The sequence below is a fragment of the Cydia splendana genome, chromosome 27 (genome assembly GCF_910591565.1).
Source record: "Cydia splendana chromosome 27, ilCydSple1.2, whole genome shotgun sequence".
Taxonomy (NCBI): Eukaryota; Metazoa; Arthropoda; class Insecta; order Lepidoptera; family Tortricidae; genus Cydia; species Cydia splendana.
Window position 1 is genome coordinate 3854217 of NC_085986.1, and position 19189 is coordinate 3873405.

Sequence of the window (19189 nt, forward strand, 5' to 3'; positions counted from 1 at the left end):
CTGCGGTGGCTGCGCGACATCCTGACATGTCGGAACGAGTTCCTGGCCAAACACAAGGAGTACGCCAACGTCGGCTCACAGATACCTATATGCAAGCAGGCACATATCAAGCTGGAGGTTAGTATGATTTTGGTTACACTTCCACTATTGATTTTGTAGAGTGTCGACTACTGGTAGGGTGCCAACAACTGGCAGGGTGTTAACCACTGGTAGGGTGCCATCCACTGGTAGTATGTCTGCCATTCGGAACAAGTTCTTAGCCAAGCACAAGGAGTACGCTAACGTCGGCTCACAGATACCTATTTGCAAGCAGGCGCACATCAAGCTAGAGGTTAGTGTTAACTACTATACTTCCACAGTTCCCAAATCCTCTACAACATCAGTCAGAAGCTCATCCAGCGTCAGATCGGCAACTACCGCGAGGTGCTGCGGTGGCTCCGCGACATCCTGACATGTCGGAACGAGTTCCTGGCCAAGCACAAGGAGTACGCCAACGTCGGCTCACAGATACCTATATGCAAGCAGGCGCACATCAAGCTAGAGGTTAGTGTTAACTACTATACTTCCCCAGCTCCCAAATCCTCTACAACATCAGTCAGAAGCTCATCCAGCGTCAGATCGGCAACTACCGCGAGGTGCTGCGGTGGCTCCGCGACATCCTGACATGTCGGAACGAGTTCTTAGCCAAGCACAAGGAATACGCCAACGTCGGCTCACAGATACCTATATGCAAGCAGCAAACTAACCTCCAGTTTGATGTGCATCAAACTGGAGGTTAGTTTGATTTTGGTTACACTTCCACTATTGATTTTGTAGAGTGTCGACTACTGGGGCCTTACCATGATATCCTTATTGCGATTCTAAAGGACGGAGCAACATATATAAGTCGCATAACTCCGTCCCTGGTAGGGTGCCAACCACTGTCAGGGTGTTAAGCACCGGTAGGGAGCCAACCACTGGCAGGGTGTTAAGCACTGGTAGGATGCCAACCACTGGCAGGGTGCTTACCACTGGTAGGGTGCCAACCACTGGCAGGGTGCTAACCACTCATATAAAATTAGAGGTCAGTTTCATTTTCATTCCACGGTTTTTTACTTCAAAGTTCATTGTCAAAATCGAGTTACGAATAAGTGTTTTTTTAGATAATGTTTAAAAAAATCATAGTAAAATAAGTATTGATTTCAGTGAATCAGACAAGGATGGAGATAAAAAAAAAGAAGTACCGATAGCCGTTTGTCTTATAATTCTATCTGTAATGCAATTCTAGGAGTAACGGCCCAAAACTTGTCAAAAATCGATTCGGTCGAATCGATCCCTTAACATTTATTGACAAAAAATAAGTTAAAAATGTCAACTGTTTGTTCGGTGCCAATTATTGGCTAGATGTAGATAATTATATTGGTAGATTACCAACTTGGTGGTCGCGGCGTTCTAGCATAAGTACGGTGCCGACCATTGGTTGAGCGTCAACCACTAGTAGCATGCCGACCATAGGTAGTCTGCCAACTATTGTAGAGTGTCAACTATTGGTATGATGCCGATCATTGGTTGGGTACCGAGAATGCTGACAATTTTTTGGGGTTGACAATTGGGCAGGTATCAGAAACTTATCCAGCGCAAATCGGCAACAATTTGAGTGTCAATCATTGGTAGGGTGCGGACCTGCTGACCATTAGTCGTGGGTATCGATTATAGGGATTTCAGTTCGAAACTCATCCAATGTTAGTTTGGCAACTATACGATGGCTGTGCGACAATCTCATGCCCAAAATAAATAAATAAATAAATATTGAGGACATCTTACACAGATCGATCTAGCCCCAAACTAAGCAAAGCTTGTACTATGGGTACTAGGCGACAATATAAACATACTTATATAGAGAAATACATACTTATATATATAGAAAACGTCCATGACTCAGGAACAAATATCTGTATTCATCACACAAATAAATGCCCTTACCAGGATTCGAACCCAGGACCATCGGCTTCGATCATATCAATCATAGCCTAATTTATGTAATTTTCTCCTCAGGTGGTCTTCTTCATGTGTCTTTGGTCCATCGACACGGACGTGGTGCTAGTCGCCATGTCCTGCTTCGCGCTGCTCTGCCAGGAGGCGGATATACGGTGCGGCGCCGACGAGATCACCACGCAGTGTCTGCTGCCCAACTACGCCGTGTTTCAGGAGGTGGCGCACACTTCCACCGTGCTTACTACTGGTAATACCACTAGACTATAGTTTGTATCCATCTTCATGTGTCTCTGGTCGTGGTGCTAGTCGCCATGTCCTGCTTCGCGTTGCTCTGTCAGGAGGCGGATATCCGGTGCGGCGCCGACGAGATCACCACGCAGTGTCAGCTCCCCAACTACGCCGTGTTTCAGGAGGTGGCGCACACTTCCACCGTGCTTGTTACTGGTAATACAACCAATTTCTTATTATTAGGGTTCCGTACCTCAAAAGGAAAAAACGGAACCCTTCGCGGTCAGGCGTGATACGGTTCAGTTTCTTTTCATAAACATTCCCGGCCGGTCCAGAGGGGAAGGGTCAAAAACACGTGCGGAGTGCAGATCGCGGACCTGTATGAACTTGTTTTCAGCGTTTTAGGCAGTTTTAGTACCGAATAATCGGTTCGGTACGATCTGAACCGAATATTCGTATTCAACAAAGTCCATATTCGGCCCATCTCTAGTATAAAGTAAAATCATCTATTTACTGTTCATCAGTACTTTTGCTACAACATGTATGCATTTGTTACTATTTGTGTTTCAAGCAGCTAGTCAGGATATGGGACGCGGCTGCACGTACAAAAATATTCACAGTAAGTATTATAATGAGTTAATCGGAACCCTCTTAAATCTCCTGCGTTCAACGGTAGCTGAAGCCAGTCTGTGCCTAAGATCTATCAATAGGGAGTAGGGGGTTATTATTACTGCCATGTTCTGCCGCCAGAGTGCAGCATTAATTTGTTTAGTAAACCATAGAGTAACTTATACATACTAGGCCTTAAACAGTTTTTTGACAAGTTTTCACTATGACATTGATGCATCAAGGCGGTTTGTTTACAGGTGGCCTACCGCGAAACGCGAAAATCGTAATTTTGTTATCTGCCTCTTTATCGATCGAATATCGATTATCGATTGTCGTGTTTCACGGTAGGCCATGTGATTGAGTTAGCGACGCCCTTGTTAGATAAATGAATATTTTTTTTTAAATATTAAATATATTAAAAACTCTAAATTTAATAGTAAATAATTATTTACAAAGGTAAAACTTGTCAGGAAGTTATTTATTTACCTTGGTTCATAATTATGTAAAACTGCTAAATCAATAACTGGATACTATTTTAAGTTTTAAGTAAGATAAATAAAATAATAAACAGATGTAATTGAAAATAAAACTGTTTTATTAAATTAAATAATCCAATTTATTAACCTTATCCAATCAACAACTTACAAACACAATCACTATTAGTTTATAATTCAGTAAGAGATGATTTAATTAATTATTAATTAATTAATAATTAATTAATCCATCTAATTAATCAAGTAAGTACATAATTATTACAATAATTACCAACATAGTATTTACTTAACTTTCAATATTCCTTTGGCGACGATTAACTCAGTGCGCAAGGCAGAATGCTCAAAGCAGAATGCAGAATGATGAATGATCAATAATGGATCGGTCGGTCCCTTTTATACCCATTTCTACCTGGCAACTGGTTGATCATGCCACTTGTCATTCGATAAGTGACGTCACAGAAGTAGTTTCTCATGTACCTCGTCCATTTATCGAATTATGCAGAATAAAACTACTACGAACATCTTTTCAATAAACTCCGTCATACATAATTATTAATCAGTAATATTAATACGAAATATAATCACTTCAAAGTAGTTTACAAATCTTAATAGTAGGTTAACTTACCGTTTCTTTTGTCAACCGTGGTTTAGTATCGTACCCACATAAATAACAAATTCTGTAAAATTCACGTGATGTTGTGTTAAGTGTTTAAATAGTGTAATATATTATCAACATATTGGACGTCAAAGAGAAACAGGTCAGTTTCAAACGTAATGCAATTTGTACATAGAACAACAATATTCTAACACCCTCTACGCAGAGTTTTGCGTAATATTCCCTATTGTGTAAGAAATGTCAAAGTTAATGACATTTAGGCAAATAGAATGAGGTCGCATCCTCATTGAGTGACAAAAACGGCCTACTATCTACAATAGTGACGTCAACGTTACATACATTTTAATATGGCTATGGTGTGTTGTACTATAAAATTAAACGCTTCTGATTGGAAAGTACTTTTAAAAAGCTGTAAGCGAGGTGGATAGGGGCGGCAAAATCTGCATAGCCCACTGGCAGCAAATGTCTAAATCCGCCACTGATAAATGAAATTATTTATTTATACAAAAATGGGTACACATAAATGATCTTATTCTATAGACAGAATTGAATAATTTTACGGTCTAGACTCGTTTTTAGTCGCTCGCGCGACATGTTACGCCACTGATTTTGTATGTTTAGATAAATGACAGTAATGTTTACTTGACAGGCTCAGCAGCTCTACAGAAGAGGATAATGGCGTTATTAAGGAAGATAGAGCATTGCGTCAACGGCGTGCAACCGGTGTGGGAGGAAACATTTCGATGTTGGTAAGTTAAATATACATACAGTCAGCAGCAGAAGTTGCTAAGCGGGCGAGGTGTTCAAAATGAGCTTGACGCGACCTTATTGTTAAGAGAATAAGAGCGTGTCAAGGTAATTTTGAACACCTCGCCCGCTTAGCAACTTCTGCTGCTGACTGTATATATATATAATCACCCCTATTTCCCGGAGGAGTAGGCAGACGGATTTCCACTTGCTACGATCATGACACCTATTTCGCTTCATTCACTTTCATAACATTCCTCATACACGCTCGCCGGTTCAGGGTGCTCTTGACCTGGCCTATCTTCAGGATTTCCCCGATCTGATCAGAGAAAGTCCGCCGAGGTCTACCCCTTCGAACTCCCGTTTCTACCTCTCCCTTATACACTCTTTGTTAGCATTCTTTCACTCATTCTTTCGTTAAATATATAGGGAGGGATAGAATAACCTAACTTGAAGAACATGAGACAATGGATAAAACTAGATGCTTATTAATTAAAGTAAAAACAGTTAAAAATACTTCACCAAGGTATTCCTTAGTTACTTACTTACTTACTGCTGTAGCGCAACGACCCGAAGTCGATCTTAGCCTCCGACACCAAAGACCGCCATGCTACTCTGTCCAAAGCCGTTTCTGTCCAGTCGACGCCGAGTTCGCTAAGGTCTTTCTGCACTTCGTCTCTCCAGCGGTCCAGACGGCCTTCGGCTACTTGGTACTCCAGAGTACCAAGTATTCCTTAGTTTCCTAAAACTAAACTAAAACTTGGTACCTAACCTGCGATCAGTGTATCAGACGTGATTAAAATCTTTAGAGTTATTGACACTCTGACCCACCATGTATAAAAAAGACAAAAAAAAGAATTATTTCTCTACTAATAATTTTTTATAGATTTAATCTTTCACGATTTTTACTCATTATTATTCACAACGACGGGACCTAATCGCGTAAAATTAAGTTTTAATTTTCCCTCCGACGTTTCGAGGACGGCGTTGTCCCCGTGGTCTCGGAGAAGACTGACTAAAGTTCACATCAACATCTTCTAGCCGCGCGAGCTATTCGAATTAGCCGCACTTGGTCTTGTTTATCAACTTGAACGTTTTGCGTACTAGGGATATTACCCGGTCGACACACAGAATAAATAATAGTACTAGGTACAGAAGACTCACTCTCTAACAAAACGCGTCTGTTACGATCATGACAGATATGGCCGCTAGGTGGCGACAGCGCCACGCGCGGCTTATGGCTAGCCACCAAAATTGGTGTGGGACAGATGTACTTGTAGCTACCTGTAGCAAAGCGACGAAATCGCGGAGTGAGCCACTCCTGACACAACACTCACGATGTTCGATTTTTATACCTGTGATATTTGTTTTCGCTTACATTTACTAATGAGTTCCGTGTGACTGAATTTTACGTGATTAACTCCCGACTTTGTGAATAATAATTATTTATTGTTTTTTTTAGGGACTCCCTATGCAAGCTGTTACAGAAATACCCCAAAGGGCAAGGTGACAAAATGGATGATTGCCAAATGGAGGCGATACACAGAGCTGTCGCTAAACGAAGAGTTTCACATCACAGTAGCAGCGAACATGATTTTGAGGTAGGTCATACTAGTATAACCCTTTTCCAGGCATGTTACGATTCTGACCACATACGCGGCAATAGAATTTCAACTTTAGCAATCCCATTTAAGGTTCAAATTAGATTGCGAATGTGCAATGCAAATGTGACTTGTCTTCAAATAAATCATCAAAGCTGGATTAATATTGGAATATATTTCGATATTTTGGGAAAACCTTGTAAAGGGCCTTGTGGCCTGGAAAACAGTTAAACAGGGGTAGATATAGCAATGTTCACAATAATTTTAAACGATATGCCCATTCGTTTGGCGTTGTTCACTTTCCAATCCCTCCAATGGGGTTGGCCGGTCGAAGTATTAAGCAGATGGCGCCACCATAGCTCGCCCTGTCAATCCCTAGAATTGTGTCAAATTTTTGTTTTTTTTTTTTAATGGAATTTTACGCCCTGGATGCCAGCTCTTTAAGCCAAATCTCAGAAAAAGGGGCAAGATATGATGACGCCATCTATGCAAGCCTTTGACAGTTGCCAACCCCGTTCTTCTTCTGCCTAGACCTTATCCCATTTACTTGGGGTCGGCCTTCCCTGCCCTTTCTTTCCACTCCGCACGATTCAATGCCATCTTTGAGTCTAACTTTAACCTTTTAAACGCCGCGCGTATCGTGCGCGCCGCGTCATCGTAAACCTTGCTGCGTCAGTTCAATTGACGTCTTTGGTGGTCAAAAGGTTAAAGATATCAAAGGTCTCTTTGGACCGTCGTCCACCTGGTGGTGGGGGCCAACCTCGTTCTCATATCGAATTATATATATAACAGATGCAGATTCAAGAGTGGGCGAACATCACATCGTTTCTATGCGCGCTCGGTGGCGTGTGTCTACAACGGCGACCATCTACCGTCTGGTCGCACCTTCACGCACACGGTAATAATAATTTTAATTATGTATACAATTTTACAAGTTACGAAGTTAATCGCGTATTTAAGTTTTAAGATTTACCTCCGACGTTTCAAACTGATAAACAAGACCAAGTGCGGGTAGTTCGAAAAACTTGCGCGGCTAGAAGATGTTGATGTCAACTTTAGCCAGTCTTCTCCGAGACCACGGCGACAACGCTCACCTCTCTATGCAGCTGACATTGTAATGCACATTGTGTAGTGTGGCAGGGTCGCCATGTGAATGTGTGTGTAACGTACGTAGCGCATACTACAATTGGTCCTATAGGTATAGGTTGTAGCATCTTCACTCATAAAGTGGTTAAAGACGAAATATATAATGTATATTTATCATCAGATTCTAGGAAATACAACGTATTGGCGAACAGCTCACAAGAAGTCCAGTACTGCCCTGTTACACAGTAAGTTTTTTTATTAATGATTTATCTAACCATTTTCTTTTTAACGGAGTAAATAAATTAAGTAATGTTTAATTTTTCTGCATGACTTAGTCCTTTAAAATATGTGGGAAACATTAAAAAATAATTTGAAACCGCTACTTTGATTGAAGTTAAATGCGTAAAGTTTAACACAGATGGCGCTGTAGTGAAACAGTATTAGTGACTTACAAGATCTTAGAAACCTTGAACTAACTCCAATCTTACTTGTCCCCAGATTCATCGGCCAACTCCTTCGGCTCCTGCTCTGTAGCAACGAACGCTTCGGCCAACAGATCCAAAGTCACGTGAAGGAGCTAGTCGGCCACGAGATGTCGCCGGCGCTGTACCCGATACTGTTTGACCAGATTAAGGCCATTATTGACAAATTCTTTGACCAGCAGCAGCAGGTATGTTAACTATGGACTTAAACGTGTTGACACGTCACAAAACCCTTTAGCGATGCTATGACGCACCTGTTGCGTCACATAAATGCATGGCCTATGACGCTTTTAGAGAGTCACAAAGGCGTTTAGAGATGCCATAACCGTTATTAAGGTATGACATACTTTGAGCGCTGTGACATTATGTAGGCCTCCCTGAAATATTCTAAAAATAAAAGGTGCTTAAGGTGCATAATTAAAGCGCTTAACGATGCTATGACGCACTAGAGCGCATCACATACAAACCTTGAGCAAGCTATGTGATGGAATCATCGTGGCGTCCATAAAGGGTTGTAATAATAGACGGTTCAGGTAGTCGGTTAAAAGATACAAAGCCACGTGAAGGAGCTAGTCGGTACGTTATTTTTGACCTATGTATGACACACTTGTCGTGTCAATGATGAGCCCTTTCGACGTGCCATGACGCACCAGCAGGAGCAGGTATTGTAACAGTGTAACATATTATCATAACTATGACGCACTTTTGATAGCAATAATACCTTTCGATAACCCATAACGCACCTGGTGCGTCACAAATATCCTTGGCCCATGACGCTTTAATATAATTATAAATATCTATCAATGCCTTAACGCACCTAATGCATCACATAAAACTTTAGCTTAGTATATGACGCACCACATGTGTCATGGCATTATATATCGCCTCTACATTATTTGCATTATCAACGGGCCTTTAAAAATCATTATTTCAAATCCTGGAATCCGTGCTAAATATTGAACTTTGAACAGCAAATTTTCCTTAGTTATGTGTCTTCCTAAAACCAATCTTACCGCTCTACATTTAATGTCCTCTTTCGCAGGTAATGCTGACCGACATCAACACACAGTTCGTGGAACACACGATATTCATAATGAAGAGTATTTTGGATAACAAGAAGACGGGACAACCTTCTGAGCATCTCAGTACTACGTCAATAGAGGGACTCATGCTTGCTATAGTCAGGTAATACAAAAAGCATTTTAATCTTTTCCCTCCCTAACACTAAAAGAAGAAGGTCAGCTCCTGGTAGCACAGAGAAAAGTTTTTCGCAAGATCCTGGGACCTATTCAGAGAGATGACGGCACCTGGAGGATCCGGAAAAATGCCGAGATCGAGGAGTTAGTGGCCGAACCCAATATCGTCGGCGAAACGAAAGCGCACAGACTTCGCTGGTTCGGTCACCTACTCAGAATGGGAGAGGATCGGGCTGTCAAGAAGGCGTTCTTGGGACGACCGACTGGTAGCCGTCCGGTGGGTCGGCCCAGGTATCGCTGGGAAGACAGTGTGGCGGCGGATCTGCTTCAGCTTCGCGTCGGTGACTGGCAGGAAGTTGCGCAGGATCGGGACAGGTGGCACGCTCTCGTTTCGGAGGCCAAGATTCTCTTTGGATCGCTGAGCCAAAATAGTTAGTTAGTTAGTAATTTTAACCTTTTAAACAGTGGTTACAATTCATATTTGAATGGCCGCACCGCAGTTGGCCTGTGAATACTAATTTATCTATTAGAAATACAAGAACTTCCCCCAGAATACAGAAGATTCAAATTCTTTTGGTTGGAACATACGATATTTAAGAGTCTGTCTATTGAGTTGGCAACTGGTCATCAATAGTATAGTTCGTTTTTTTTAGCATTAGAAATAAGGTAAACAATCTTGATGTGTCTTTTAATTGAAAAACACATTTTAAAAATAAGTTACGGCAAATATGTAACAATTATGAATCTAATACGATCATTTATATTCTTCTGCTTTTATAAGTAATACTGATTTTTAAAAAGCGTTTTTCAATTAAAAGACATGTCAATATCGCTTACCTTCTTTCAAGTTCTTTCTAATGCTAAAAAAAACGAACTATAGTAAGGACAAGAGTTTTACAGTTTGCTCACAAGATTCGAGTAATTGTAGGGGAGTTCCGCTACAATTATATTGTTGAGTTGGCCCTATAGGCCCCGTGCATGAACTACAGGGGGCAGCATATGAGCCGTCAGATTTTTGGCGCGAGGCGTAAATGTGTCGTTTATGCTTCCGATGTAGCCCACAAGATGGCAGAACCTACTATGCATAAGAAAACGTACCGACGAGAACGGTTTCATAGCGCTAGATATATTAGATAGCACTTGCTTTGGCAATGTACATGTGCCCCATATGTTTCCGTTTCAGGCCACAAGATGGCAGACCCTCCAACGCGCACGGTCATAATAAAAGTAGTTCAGTAAGAGTTACTACGTCTCCTGTGGGAGCCGATATTATTTTAATATTGTCTTGTTACAGATACGTTCGTCATTTAGACATGACGGTGCTATCCGTGCACATCAAAACGAAGCTCTGTCAAGTTGTCGAAGCCATGATGAGGAGGAGAGACGACCTAGCCTTCAGACAGGTGAAAGCTCCTTTAACTCTTAAAACCTTAATTATGAGATTAATGTATTTAAACAAATCATCATCTTAGCATTGCCCTAGCTTATTTAATAAGGGAGTCTGGGCAACCTTATCTCATTTCGCGGGGGTAGTTTTTTTCGTCTAACCCAGAAGGGAAACTAGGTATAGTCCCCGAAAAGCAACTGGTGAATATCAAATAATGGTAAATATTTCAAACTAAGCTTCAAAAAAGTAATTGGTATCATCGCCCACACTGTTACCTGTATAGTTCGTAGCTTTGTAACAGAGCCCGGCGGCTAATCCTATTGTTTATTGTTAAGTAAAACCGCACGTGCTACTTACCAGCAAAAAAAGGGTCATACTTATTCTATTTGGCACCTGAGCGCGGGCTAGTCCAACGCTCAAAAACCCAGTGTAGGTGCGCTCTCCGATAACGCGCCTTTGTTACGCATCTCGATGACACATTTTAGACTGGTTCTGTAGCGTTCGACTCGCCAGCACTCAGTAACCGAAGTACGCAGGTTTTTATGCAGGTGGTTGTGGCACGTGGCACGAGCGGTTTTACTTAACAATAGACAATAGGATTAGCTCGGGCTCTATTAGAAACCTACGAACTATACATCGGTGGACCTTATGCCTATTGTAATACGGTTCACCGATGTACAGTTACGAGTGTTGCTTTTTGTATAGTATAAATTATCTCAGATGAATTTTTCGGGTCCGGGTGCTAATCCGTTAAACAAAAGCCTTTGTTTCTTTTAAGAGCGCTCTACAGCACGTGCCAAAGCAACTATCGTGATAGTATTAAGGTTCAAATTCATGGGACAGCTCGTTCAAAGAACAATCAGGGTGGTCTTGTTTTTGGAGATAACAAAACGTGTTATCTCCGTATGGGCTGTTTTAGGAATTTGAACCATATAAATAGAATGGTAAGTTTGCTTTTTAAACGGGCTTGTTCCCGTTACTTATGTCGGGGCTATTAGCAGTAAGTAGTGTAACCACTGCATAAAGGAATGCTTTTGTTTAACAGATTAGGGTCCGAGCCCGAAAATATCACCTGAGATAATTCATACTATACGAGCCGGGTTTTGAAACCTGCGCTTTTAAATTGCTTAGCTACCAACGCTCCATAAAATTTAAACCGCGGGTACATTTAGTTATCTTAGGGCCACGGGCACCATAACCCGGGGTTGACCGCTTAAACCTGGAGTTACCATGGTTACCGGTACAATTTGACACAGGGTTTACGGTTTAACCGGTTAACTCCGGGTTAGTGGGATGGCGCAAGTGGCGCTTACTGTCGAGTTATGAATCCCTTTACTGTAACGAGTATTTATGTTCCTCAGGAGATGAAGTTCCGCAACAAGATGGTGGAATACGTGACGGACTGGGTGCTCGGCACCAGTCACCAGATCGCGCCACCGCTGCGGGCAGACGCCTCGTCCATTTCTAGGTATTCATTGTAATGTGTATATATACATGGTGGAATACGTGACGGACTGGGTGCTCGGCACCAGTCACCAGATCGCGCCACCGCTGCGGGCAGACGCCTCGTCCATTTCGAGGTATTCATTGTAATGTGTGTATATATACATGGTGGAATACGTGACGGACTGGGTGCTCGGCACCAGTCACCAGATCGCGCCACCGCTGCGGGCAGACGCCTCGTCCATCTCCAGGTATTCATTGTAATGTGTGTATATATATATGGTGGAATACGTGACGGACTGGGTGCTTGGCACCAGTCACCAGATCGCGCCACCGCTGCGGGCAGACGCCTCGTCCATTTCGAGGTATTCATTGTAATGTGTATATATACATGGTGGAATACGTGACGGACTGGGTGCTTGGCACCAGTCACCAGATCGCGCCACCGCTGCGGGCAGACGCCTCGTCCATCTCCAGGTATTCATTGTAATGTGTATATATATATGGTGGAATACGTGGCGGACTGGGTGCTCGGCACCAGTCACCAGATCGCGCCACCGCTGCGGGCAGACGCCTCGTCCATCTCCAGGGATTCATTGTAATGTGTGTATATATATATGGTGGAATACGTGACGGACTGGGTGCTTGGCACCAGTCACCAGATCGCGCCACCGCTGCGGGCAGACGCCTCGTCCATCTCCAGGTATTCATTGTAATGTGTATATATATATGGTGGAATACGTGGCGGACTGGGTGCTTGGCACCAGTCACCAGATCGCGCCACCGCTGCGGGCAGACGCCTCGTCCATCTCCAGGTATTCATTGTAATGTGTATATATATATGGTGGAATACGTGACGGACTGGGTGCTCGGCATCAGTCACCAGGGGCCGATTGCATAACAAACTACAACTAATATTACAAGCGGAACTCCTTTTCTAATTTCACTTATTAAATAAGCTTCAGGTGAAATTAAATTATTAACGTCAAGGTTGAACGTAAAGGTCAAGGTCAAAGTTAATTTTCGATGTTGGTTTCTTATTATTTTTTTTTAACTTTATTGCACATTAAAAAAGGTACAAATGGCGGTCTTGTAGTGGTGTCCGTAGCTATGTGTGGACGGTGTACGAGCTACAACCTCTCTTCACGCAGATACTTGGTCTGCTGCAGAGAGCTGGACCAGGCGTGCATGGAGGCGGTGGCGGCGCTGCTGAAGGGGCTCCCGCTGCAGCCCGAGGAGTCCGACAGGGGGGACCTGATGGAGGCCAAGAGTCAGCTGTTTCTTAAGTGAGTGTTGTCAATTAAATTAAATATCCTCCTAAGGCCCAGCCATACAAATGAGAAATACAATATTTGCCATAGAAATTTGACCCTTCAGTGTAGGGAATGGAGTTGATTTTGCGTTGTTCAAAAACTGAACGAAACAAAGCAAAAGTAACTCTGTTCCAATCGAATATGATTTAAATTTCATTGAACTGAATAAGTACTATAGGTAGGACCTTGGGCCTTAGGAGGATATCATTTATTATCAGGCAACTAAGGCCCGTAGATACATACCTTACAAACTAACATACAAACAATAGTAAAATTTAATGTCACACAAGGCTTGGAAACCGGTTAAATTTCCAAACCGTTATCATGTACCATCACGCTCCGCGATTGTTATGCCATTTAGGGTCCTAGCAAAATTGGTTGTTCAATACTTGTGCTATGGAATGTCCAATTTAGCTAGAACCCTAAATGGCTTGACATTCCCGTGTGGTAACTGTACTTGGCGCAAAACCTTTTAATTTCGGTTCCGTTCGTAAAACCGTTACTTTTAAACCGGTTTTTAGGAGAACATTTCCATAAAGTTCTTGTCAGATTAACCGGTGTAGAACAATAAAAAACAGTTTCTTCCTATGTGGGTGTCTATGTTTACGCGGCACACAACCGGGTCGGCCGGCAGTTTCGTCGTACGTCGAATAAACCGGTTTATTTAGGTTACAATATAATTCTTAAAACGTTCGCGTCATGATTGTTCGGAGTAAAACGATATTTACCGTTATTTTTTAAACCGGTTCCGACCCTTGATATCACACCGTGACATGTGAAGGTAATAAAGTGCCTCACTAAATGTTAAATATTGTTTGAAATAGCCATGACGAAGACGAAAGCATCTATTGCATTCTCTTATACATATATATGAAGTGTTTTTTCTCCTTTTAACTGATTGAAAATGTTAATGAATGACAGAGACATGACGAAATTAAATGCGTTTTCGAATTTAATCTGTCGTTAGTCATACTAACTAAAGACAAAAAATACGGTTGAACTCAAGTAATTGTTAGTCACTCGCGCGACATGTTTCGGAGAGCCTAGGTCTCCATTTTCAAGCACTAACAGTGCATGTAAGTTCACGATGGCCTCGCGTCGCGTACTGCTGCACGTCGCTTCGCATGAGATAACCGGTTGGGGGAGGTCTTGCGATGTTGCTCTTGTGAGTTAAACCGTAGTTTTTGTTTTAAATGTGTTTTGTTTATCCGGTTTTTAGGGTTCCGTACCTCAAAAGGAAAAAAACGGAACCCTTATAGGATCAATCGTCTGTATGTCTGTCTGTCCGACCATTCCCCCCCCCCCCTTTATTTCCGAAACTACTGAGTCTAAAATTTAAAAAAAATACACAAAATAGTTCTTTATCTATAGATGACAGGAAAGCCTATTAGAAATGTGCTGTCAAGCGTGAGTCGGACTTAATTACTTAGTTTTTGATCCGACCCCTACGGGTTTTTTAAAAGACATCTCATTCACGTTACACTACAATAAAAATACATTGTTAAAAATTGAGTAATGTACGGAACCCTTGTAACGCGAGTCCGACTCGCACTTGACCGGTTTTTAATGAATGTTTAATGTTAAATTATTTTCAGATACTTCACCCTCTTCATGAATCTATTGAACGATTGCAATGAAGTGGAGATGGCAGAAGGCCCGGGCAGACTTGAGACGCTACGAAACGCTACTATACAAGCCATGTCTAACTTGCTTAGTGCCAATATAGACTCGGGGCTCATGCATAGCATAGGTAAGCTTATACATGTCTATATTTTACTTATACCTCGCTCTAACCCAAAATAACGAATTGGAGATGGCGGAAAGCCCGGGCGGACTTGAGACGCTGCGAAACGCTACCATACAGGCCATTTCAAACTTGCTTAGTGCCAATATAGACTCGGGGCTCATGCATAGCATAGGCAAAGACATATGTAACTTCGTATAAGACGAATAAAGTCTAAGGAAAAAACGTGCCTCGGAATTGAAGCAAAAGTCATTCTCGAATAGATGGCGCACACACCTTTAGCCTATCCTCGGCTAGATGGCGTGACGACACCGTTTCATATTTAACAATTTTAACACATAGATATCAGTGAATGAACATGGATCAAAATGATATAAAAATAATAAAATCATTTATCCATATATATACATTTTTTGATAACTTTATACGTTTTCATTTTGAGTTTTAGTCGTGTGTCGATAGATGGCAGTAAATTTACTGTGACTACAAAATTTACAATGACAGGACCCCTCTATACTATCTATTCTTTTTGGCATAGGTAAGCTTATACATGTCTATATTTTACTTATACCTCGCTCTTACCCAAAATAACGAATTGGAGATGGCGGAAAGCCCGGGCAGACTTGAGACGCTGCGAAACGCTACCATACAGGCCATGTCAAACTTGCTTAGTGCCAATATAGACTCGGGGCTCATGCATAGCATAGGTAAGCTTATACATGTCTATATTTTACTTATACCTCGCTCTTACCCAAAATAACGAAATGGAGATGGCGGAAGGCCCGGGCAGACTTGAGACGCTGCGAAACGCTACCATATAGGCCATGTTTAACTTGCTTAGTGCCAATATAGACTCGGGGCTCATGCATAGCATAGGCAGGCGTGGCTCACTCCGCGATTTCGTCGCTTTGCTACAGGTAGCTAAGAGTACATCCGTTCCACACCAATTTTGGGGAAAGCCATAAGCCGCGCGTAGCGCTGTCGCCACCTAGCGGCCATATCTGTACTGATCGTAACAGACGCGTTTTGTTAGAGAGTGAGTCTTCTGTACCTAGTACATTCTGTGGCATAGGTAAGTGCCATCGTCATCACCAGGGTGTATTTCCATTTGTTCCATGTGTCTATTTATTGAAAAACACTTTTGCAAAATAAGTCACGGCAAATATGTAACAATTTATTAATCATATACGATTATTTACATTATTTTTCAATCAAAAGACTCGAAATACAATTAAAAGACTCGTCAATCGTAATCATCGTCGTAATGCTAAAAAAACGAACTATAACAATAACATTTTTCTTATTCAGATCTGGGTTACCACCGGGACCTACAGACCCGAGCTGCTTTCATGGAAGTGCTGACTAAAATCCTACAGCAGGGCACAGAGTTCGACACCCTAGCGGAGACTGTCCTCGCTGACCGTTTCGAGCAGCTAGTGCAGTTGGTCACCATGATCTCTGATAAGGTAGGACTACACATTGTATCAGAGACGATACATTTCGTATTTAGACCTAGGTTACCACAACAGGACGCAGAATGCGACACCCTAGCGGAGACTGTCCTCGCTGACCGTTTCGAGCAGCTAGTGCAGTTGGTCACCATGATCTCTGATAAGGTAGGATTACACATTGTATCAGAGACGATACATTTCGTATTTAGACCTAGGTTACCACAACAGGACGCAGAATGCGACACCCTAGTGGAGACTGTCCTCGCTGACCGTTTCGAGCAGCTAGTGCAGTTGGTCACCATGATTTCTGATAAGGTAGGATTACACATTGTACCAGAGACGATAAATTCGTATTTAGACCTAGGTTACCACAACAGGACACAGAGTTCGACACCCTAGCGGAGACTGTCCTCGCTGACCGTTTCGAGCAACTAGTGCAGTTGGTTACCATGATCTCTGATAAGGTAGGACTACACATTGTACTAAAGACGATTCATTTCGTATTTAGACCTAGGTTACCACAATAGGACGCAAAATGTGACACACTAGCGGAGACTGTCCTCGCTGACCGTTTCGAGCAGCTAGTGCAGTTGGTCACCATGATCTCAGATAAGGTAGGACTACGTTATACCATTTGTACCAGAGAAGATACTGTCTTAAGATCTAGGTTACCATCGAGACCTACAAACCCGCGCTGTCTTAATTTTTTTAAATACTACGTCGGTGGCAAACAAGCATACGTGCATTTTTTTATAAGGCGTAATGTTTTGAAAAGATGTTTCCGTTCTTGCCGGTATTTGGATACTCTCCTCTAACTTAGATGGGATTTATAGTCTGACAAACACAACTTGTCAGTCAGGAAGAACCAGGAAAATTATACTCATCCCTTTCTTTTGGGTGCTAGTACTAGCGTAAGACAAAGACAGTATGATTCTCTCTGTTTGCAATGAGACAATCCCTGGCCAAACTATACCTCTAGTTGGCACTAACACACATATATTATGATCACACATGTGTGATCTTATTAATGTATGAAAACAGTACTTGTTTGCTTTAATATCTATTATAATCTTAGAGCATTTAGTAACTGGAGACGTCATGGCTGTCATTTTCTGTACGAAACAGTTTGCCGATTTTTGCGGGGGAGGGGACGTCAAATGTATTGCTATTTATACATGATTTGTACGTAACGTACAAACAGCCATGTCAGTCCATAGAGGGGTTTTTCGGTAGAGGGGTAAGCTCTTAAAGGCAACTCCAGTTATTAAATGCTCTAAGATTATATTAATTATTTACTATGTTAATAATAAATTTTGATTTGTATAATTTTATCTACCTATTAAGACATTGCATGATTAGTTTTAGCAATGCCCTGTATTTGACTTGCTAGATGTAACGTTCTTTTGTTACTTGGCCAAATAAAGAAACTTGAAACTTGAAACTATTTTGACTCCCTAAGTTTAAATCAATTTTTAACACTAAAAGTGTAACATTGTGTGTGTTTTAACATTGTAAATCACATTTTCCTCTTTTCGTTCACAGGGCGAGCTCCCCATAGCAATGGCCTTGGCAAACGTCGTCAGCACATCACAAATGGACGAGCTGGCTCGTGTGTTCGTCACCCTGTTCGACGCTAAGCATCTTCTAGCACCTCTGCTGTGGAACATCTTCTATAGAGAAGTTGAGGTGAGCAAGCAGAAATTGACTTTAAGGTTATGGCAATAGGATAGATATTGCAGTTTCACTTTGATCAACACTTCGGTCAAATTAAATTTGAACGAAAATGGACCTTATTGAGTAACTTACAAGGTAGAAGTCAATAATGTCATTAGTAACACAAATGGACGAGCTGGGTCGTGTATTCGTCACTCTGTTCGACGCCAAGCATCTTCTAGCACCTCTGCTGTGGAACATCTTCTATAGAGAAGTTGAGGTGAGCCGTATTTAAAATGTTTAATATAGAATTCAATATTCGTTACTTTACTACGTATTTACTAAGGTTCAAGTGTTAACGCCCAAGACGAAATAATTTTGATACCGTGTGACACATACTGCTTTTCACATCAACTATGAGGAAAATAAAAAAATCTTTGTGTTGACACAAATTACTATGTTTCAAAATATTATTCAAGCTAAAACAGTGTCCTAGAACAGAAAAGTGCCACTTTGATCCCCCCTAGCAGAGAGAAAAAGTGCCACTTTGATCCCTCCTAGCGGGGAAGAAAAAGCCCTTTTCCAAATAGGTGATGTGAAAAATATATTAAGGACGGGTCACTCACACGGGGGAACGGGTACACGGGAACACTCCTCGGTACGGAGTGAAACATCTCAAACGTTTTTCGACTTAAAATACGTGAGTGACCCGTTCTTAATATATTTAATAAAATGTACTTTGTTTATGTTTGGATAAAATTTGACGTAAGGTTTTTTTATTACTCAGGTGTCAGACTGTATGCAGACCCTCTTCCGCGGCAACTCGCTAGGGAGCAAAATCATGGCGTTCTGCTTCAAGATCTACGGTTACGGTTACCTGGTTTCCCTGCTGGAACCGCTGGTTACGGCGCTGCTGGAACAGGCGGACCAGCCTGATCTGAGCTTCGAGGTGGATCCTGCCAGGTGCGTGCATATTTAGCTCTTTATACATGTTATTCTTCATTTGACAAGATCTACGGTTACGGTTACCTGGTCTCCCAGCTGGAACCGCTGGTTACGGCGCTGCTGGAGCAGGCAGACCAGCCGGATCTGAGCTTCGAGGTGGATCCTGCCAGGTGCGTGCCTATTTAGCTCTTTATAAGGGTTATTCTTCATTTGACAAAAT

General features: G+C 42.0%; 1 protein-coding gene across 1 annotated transcript in view; it reads left to right on the forward strand.

Moving 5' to 3' along the window:
• Nucleotides 1–19189, forward strand: part of LOC134803788 (neurofibromin) — a 115170-nt gene that overhangs the window by 17553 nt on the left and 78428 nt on the right. Inside the window, exons 15-28 of the mRNA XM_063776624.1 lie at nucleotides 2035–2221; nucleotides 4571–4670; nucleotides 6131–6269; nucleotides 7062–7167; nucleotides 7537–7600; nucleotides 7854–8025; nucleotides 8880–9022; nucleotides 10328–10436; nucleotides 11782–11888; nucleotides 13033–13149; nucleotides 14772–14926; nucleotides 16229–16386; nucleotides 17914–18057; nucleotides 18812–18987. Of these exons, the coding sequence (XP_063632694.1) occupies nucleotides 2035–2221; nucleotides 4571–4670; nucleotides 6131–6269; nucleotides 7062–7167; nucleotides 7537–7600; nucleotides 7854–8025; nucleotides 8880–9022; nucleotides 10328–10436; nucleotides 11782–11888; nucleotides 13033–13149; nucleotides 14772–14926; nucleotides 16229–16386; nucleotides 17914–18057; nucleotides 18812–18987 (1877 nt within the window). The remainder of the gene's footprint in view (nucleotides 1–2034; nucleotides 2222–4570; nucleotides 4671–6130; nucleotides 6270–7061; nucleotides 7168–7536; nucleotides 7601–7853; nucleotides 8026–8879; nucleotides 9023–10327; nucleotides 10437–11781; nucleotides 11889–13032; nucleotides 13150–14771; nucleotides 14927–16228; nucleotides 16387–17913; nucleotides 18058–18811; nucleotides 18988–19189) is intronic.